Source organism: Elephantulus edwardii, unplaced genomic scaffold (assembly GCF_000299155.1).
Source record: "Elephantulus edwardii isolate Elephantulus edwardi_28Jun2011 unplaced genomic scaffold, EleEdw1.0 scaffold00550, whole genome shotgun sequence".
In the NCBI taxonomy this organism is placed as follows: Eukaryota; Metazoa; Chordata; class Mammalia; order Macroscelidea; family Macroscelididae; genus Elephantulus; species Elephantulus edwardii.
In genome coordinates, this window is record NW_006400300.1 from 334,444 (window position 1) to 340,779 (window position 6,336).

The 6,336-nt window shown below is 41.0% G+C and overlaps 1 protein-coding gene across 1 annotated transcript in view; it reads left to right on the plus strand.

Moving 5' to 3' along the window:
- DHRS1 (dehydrogenase/reductase (SDR family) member 1) overlaps positions 1-6,336 on the plus strand; it is a 62,476-nt gene that overhangs the window by 53,650 nt on the left and 2,490 nt on the right. Inside the window, exons 4-7 of the mRNA XM_006903269.1 lie at positions 1,363-1,506; positions 1,657-1,736; positions 5,753-5,885; positions 6,199-6,335. Of these exons, the coding sequence (XP_006903331.1) occupies positions 1,363-1,506; positions 1,657-1,736; positions 5,753-5,885; positions 6,199-6,335 (494 nt within the window). The remainder of the gene's footprint in view (positions 1-1,362; positions 1,507-1,656; positions 1,737-5,752; positions 5,886-6,198; position 6,336) is intronic.

Consider the following 6,336-nt stretch of genomic DNA (forward strand, 5'->3'; position numbering starts at 1 on the left):
CAGCTTGAACTTCTTTCTTCATCACCATAGGCTCTTGCTCATATGTTATTTCATTAAATTCTTCTGTGTCTGCCAATTCCTTTTGATACAGTGACTCAGTAGAATTAATTTAAGTAGAAAAACTAGAGATCCAGTGAGCAGTCAGGAGACATTGTAGTCAGTTCAAGCAAGAAAGTGGATGGTAGAATCCAGAGCGTAAGTCAGGAGGATAGTGGGAATTATTCAATAGATCTCCCTTCTCTTGAAGTGGAGAGTGGAGTGTATGTGTAGAGGATATGTTGGACTGGGAAGAAAAAATAGTTCATTCCTATGCATTCCAAGTTACAAGGAGGAGAGATGAAATGAAAGTAGGAGGGCTGAGGTGAATGGTGAAGGGTGAGAGTTATGAGCATGAGAGTGGTAATGACCAAACATAAGAAAAGCATAGTTAGTCATTTCTCTAGAGAACTTCCCTCACCTTTATTGTCCTCAAAGCATAGACTCTCAGAACACTTAATTGTGCTCCTGGGGCATCTATTCTTAGACCAAGAAGCAGTTGTGTGTCAGGGTTGTATCCTTTCTTCATACCTATTCAATGATGTCAGTCAGAGACTAAGGTGTACCTGATACAGGCCCTGGTATTTGCAGTTACTTGCTATGCATCCTAAAATCTGGACAATGACTAGGGATGATAGAAGGAGAGTTGATGCCTTTGAGCTGTGGTGCTGGAGAAGAGGGTTGAATATACCATGGACTGCTAGGAGAACAAACAGGTTCGTCCTGGAGAGGGTTATGCCAGGCTGGTCCTTGGAGGCAAGTATTCTGAAGCTTCCTCTGAAAAACTGGGCATGTTGCAAGGCAGGATTAGTCCTTGGAGAGGGACGTCATGCTTGGGAGGGTGGAGAGACAGCTCAGGAGAGGAGGACCCTCGATGAGATGGATTGATTCAGTCACCGGGGTAATGCGGATAGGTGTGTTGGAGACAATAAGATTGGCAAGGGATAGAGCAGGGTTTAGGGCTATTGTACCTAGGGTCACTATTTTGCAGGCAACTCGATGACACATCACAACAGCAACAACAGTCAATATGTGTACTGAGAAAATCATTCACGAAGGTGGATTCTGTGAAGAGAATGTCATCAGGATTGTAGGAAGACTCATCTATAACCTGCGTAATGCTGATGATACAACTTTGCTTGCCCTGAAGCTTAGAAAGTGGGAAAGGACTATCATTCCTCAAACTGCCACCAGATGACAATGTTGCCTAACATGTTCTCTGTTCTGATTCCTGTGGTTTGTCTTCTCAGTTCCCAACCGTACTTGGTAGTTGCAGTATGTCTCATGTTCAACTGTGAGCTAATCTTGTGAACTGTGTTTCTCTAGGCACAATACCGCGGGGGCAAGTGTTATCCTGTGGTGTGTGATTCAAGCCAGGAGAGCCAAGTGCAAAGCCTGTTTGAGCAGGTGGCCCGAGAGCAGCAGGGGCGTCTAGATGTGCTGGTCAACAATGCCTATGGAGGAGTCCAGGTATCTTTTGAGCTCTAATCCCAGCTTTATGCTTCTGACTTCCTCCTATGGTTCTCTGAGTCCTCTTCCATACTCCATATTCTGCTCTTTACCCAAACATTCATATCTGCTGGTCTTCAGATTATTCATTATCCAATCTGTGCCTTCTAGACAATCATGAACAATATGAAGAAAACATTCTGGGAAGTCCCCGCCTCCATGTGGGATGACATTAACAATGTTGGACTCAGGTGAATATCTCCCTTTCCCAGTATGTCCTCATCTCCTTTTCTTTCCACAATCCACCACACTCTTTTACCTCTTCTCCCTTCTGACCAGTTTTCCCCACTTTCCTCTAGAGAAGTTCCTTTCAAGTGAGCCTGCACCTGAGTATGTCTGCTTTTGCCTGCATTCTGTTAGTAATTTTCATCAGAGCAAGGCTCTGATGGCTCACCTTGGCCTTACTCCCTGCCCACCCAAGAGAGTGCTTTCTCCTCCCAGTAATGCACATCTTCTGTAGTCGGTGCTTTCAAAAGTGGTCAGAGGAATAAATGGTTTTGTTTGAGATCAGGAAAAGATGAAAAAGAAAGAGTAAGTACTAGTCCCCTGCTTCCTTATCTTCACCCCCAACTGACTGTGCAGGTGCTCCTAGATCCTAGTAAAGAGGGAAGTTGTCGCAACAATGAATGAATGGAAACCCAAAATCTCTGTAAATGTTCATTAAAATTAATAAAATTTAATTTTAAAAAAAAAGAGGGAAGTTGTCATTGGGTCCATTTGCCTGACACAGGCCTGAGGAAAAACAACAGCATCCATAATTGACTGATGCAGCATAATAGATACCAGCTCAGCCCCTGGGTGATACAGTTAAATGTGCTTGGCTACTAGCCAAGTAGTTGGAGTTTAGGAAGCCCTAGTGACATAGAGTGCTGTGTTGCCAACCAAAAAGCTTGTGCTTAGAATCCACCCCTAGGTACTTTGAAAGAAAGTCCTGGTGATCAATTTCTGAATATTAAGCCACTGAAAACACCATGGAGCACAGTTCTACTCTGACACACACATGTCTATGGGAGTTGGAATTAACTCAATAGAAACTCATTTTGGTTTGATTATTTCACTGTTTATTATTGTTAGGATGATGTTACTCCCTTGGCTAGTAAAATTTACTCAGTGGATGTGGGAGTAACCAAGAGATTATCTAGAAGTGTTTGTTCAAAGTTTTTAGAACACCTGTTGCTCCAGTTATGATACTCTGTGAGCCATCTGAAAAAGCAAGAATAGGATGTGATAGTGAATTTCAAAGTGGAAGAGATTGTGAGAATAGCATAGAGATAAGAAAGTAGACTCAAAGAACTGGAAATTGGCAGTGCCTAGGTTCCTAACAAGAAGCTCTGTTAACAAACGAATGGATAGAAAAGCTGTGATATATTCACATAATGGAATACTACGCTGCATTGAAAAACAAGGAAATCAGGAAATATTATTCAAAATGGGTGACCCTGGAGGACGTTATGCTGAGTGAGATATCTCAGTCACAAAAGGACAAATACAGCACAGTGTCACTGCTGTAAAACAGGACTGATATCAGGGTTGGGGGGAGACTGAGAAAGGTGGCATAAATAATGCATACTGCATTGAAACAGATGAGGGAGAAAACAGTTTAAAAGGGATATGTGATTAGGTATTGTCATTACAGGAGTCCAGAGTGAATGCTGCATAGTGGAGTGGACTTGGGGGGATGGATTGTATAACAATGAAAGAATTTTTCTTTTACTTTTCAAAGAGAAAAGAGAATTGTGGGGATGGATGGGTGAGCAGGAAAAAAAGTGCAACAATAAATGAATGGAAATCCTCAGTCTAAACTTCCATTAAAATTGATAATAATTTAAAAAAAGAAGCAGCTGTGGTGGCATAGTGTGTAGGGAGTTTCACTCCTAACCTAAAGGAGGTATTTGTTGTCAGTTTGAGTCTACCAGCTGCTCTCTGGGAGAAAGATGAGCATTCTCCTCCCATGAGAATTACAGGGTAAATTAAGTTAGTCCCAATTTGATGGCAATAAGATATCCATATCCCTCCTAAGATAGATGTCTTCCATTCCTCCATTCCTTGTTGATCAGAGCCCATTATACAGAGGCTCAGATTGATGCATTATCCAATGTAAAGGCTACTCTGTAAGTCTCTTAGCTAAAGGTCTATATAATATTATTTTTTTTCTTTTTTTTAATATTTTGTATGCGTGTACCATCAAATCGGATCTGACTGGTACAGGAGGATATTGCTCCTCCTTCTCCAGCAGAGCATCTGGTGGATTCGAACTGTGTACCTCTGGGATTGCAGTGCAGCTTCTTGCCACTAGGCCACCAGAGCTCCCCCTATATAATATTATTTATCTTACTGTCATTCCTTTCTCTCTCCCTTTGCATAGCTACTATTAATAGTCTGGTACATATTTACACATAAAACATTTTTTTCCTCTCATTTTTAATACCCACAAACTAGTTTATTGGGAGAATGTAGCATAATTTGTCTAATCCTTATTGGTGGCAGTTGGACTATTTAATATTTCAAGAGATTGGTTAAATACACAACTCAATCCTATAGTTTATATCCTGCCTCATTTAATTAACACAACTGCCTCATGTTAATCCTGCCTCATTAATACCACAGTAAACCAAACCCGTTGCCACTGAGTCTATTCCAGTTATTGCATGGCAGATCTCCATCAGGTTTCTGAAGCTGTAAATCCTTATAAGAGAAGACAGCTTATCTTTCTCCTTTGGAGCAGCTGGTAGGTCTGACTCACTGACCTTGCAGTTGGGAACCCAACACTGTTCCACTAGAGATCCATCATATACCATTCAAGTTAGGATTTACAATACATAGGATAATTACATCAGATCACAAAGTAGAGGATGATTACACAATACTGAGGATCACAATCTAGTGAAGTTGCAGTTCAATCCATAACAGTGTATACGTACTTGACATATACATATGTATTAGTTTTAAGAAGACAAATCTGTCAATCTTTTATTCTTTCTATTATTATAATGCTAAGAAAAGGTCCAAGTTTGTAAACACCTTCACCCATGTTTTCTTTCACTTTTTTTTTTTTTTTAATTTTTGGGAGACACAGTTCAATTTGTAATTGCCATCCATGGATGTTGTGTCAATATCTTGGCTGGGCTTTTTTGTTGGTTTTTTCTTTGAATGAAAATTTACAAATCATACTGGGTTTTCAATCTTACATGCACCTGGTTTTCCTTTAGTACATTTTGCGTTTCAGGTTTTTGGATTGCTGAGGTGGTTTTTTTTAGGTCTCCTATTATTGTTCCTGGTGCCCTGGTGGCCTAATGGACTCAAAGGCATGTGTTTCAAATTCACTAGCTGCTCTGAGGGAGAATGGTGGACAATGTGTGCTATTTACAGCCTCTGAAAGTTGGTTCTGGCTAGATAATTATGTATACCCAAAGTTAATACCTAAACCCAAAAATCAAGTCAATACACTTGAACAGAAAAATTGAAAACTCAGCAATAGCAGTCATTGTCTCACTACCATCTCTAGCTAGCCAGTTTTCCTAATTCTACTTATTCAGTGATCCAACATTCCCATTCATTTGAAATTATTCCTTTATTATATATTGAATTCTTATTTCTATTTCTGTGTAATTTTTTACTATTTCACTATTTTATCTTTCCATCATAATACTAATACTGCCTGTCATTATTATAAAGATTAGTATGGAAGGGGGAACATATCCCTCTCACCCACCAGATATCATTCTTTTTTCAGGATTTTCCTTGTTTATTCTCATCAAACTTTTATTTCTCTATTCCTACATAATGTCTTATCAGGATATAAGATTTAATTGAATATATAAATTGACTTCATTAGAATTTGGGTTTTTTTATATGTTCATTCTTCATTTTCTGTCTGTACTTGTTCTTTTACATTAGACAGAATACTCTAATATTTTCTTTATGTATGTTAAAAGTTTCTCAAACTCCCCTCCATGATATTTTATGTTTATAATTGTTACTGTAAATTTTATTCTGTTAGATCTTCTAAATATTGCCATTTCTCATCTGTCATTAGATGAGTTTTACCTGTTTTCCTTCAAGAACTGACCATTAACCCCTGATCTCCTAGATCTGCAGCCTTCCTTCCATCACTGCCACTAGGGGATACTGACCTTTCTGAGGGCCTGCAGTGCCCAGGCCAGCTCTGATCTGGAATTCCTCTTCCTTCCCCTACCCCATCTTCCAGAGGCCACTACTTATGCTCAGTGTATGGGGCACGTCTGATGGTACCAGCTCGCCGGGGACTCATCGTGGTCATCTCCTCCACTGGGGGTCTGCAGTACCTCTTCAATGTCCCCTATGGTGTGGGCAAAGCTGCGGTGAGGACCCAGAGACATGTGGGATTAGGAGGAAGTGTAGAATAATTGTGTTACCCATGGATCAGGAGATCCAGGCCCTGCAGGATGGGATCAGATTCGCTGCCCTTACTGTTCCCTCTAGTCCTCCAGGAAAAGCTCCTTTGTTTTGGCTTCTTTGCAGTTGCTGGAACAACACCACACTGGGGAAGGTGGGCAGCTGAGTCTTCTGGGCCCCTGAGAAGGGCAAAGGCATTATCGGGGGAGCAAAGAGGGTCCAGGGAATGTGACATGACTAGTACTGTGGAGTGCTCACTCTGCCTCTTTCTCTCTATAGTGCGACAGAATGGCTGCTGACTGTGCCCATGAGCTACGGAGCCATGGTGTCAGCTACGTGTCTCTGTGGCCAGGGCTGGTGCAGACAGAAATGATAGTGGAGGCCAAGGAGGACTTGGCCAAGGATCCTGAGTTCAAA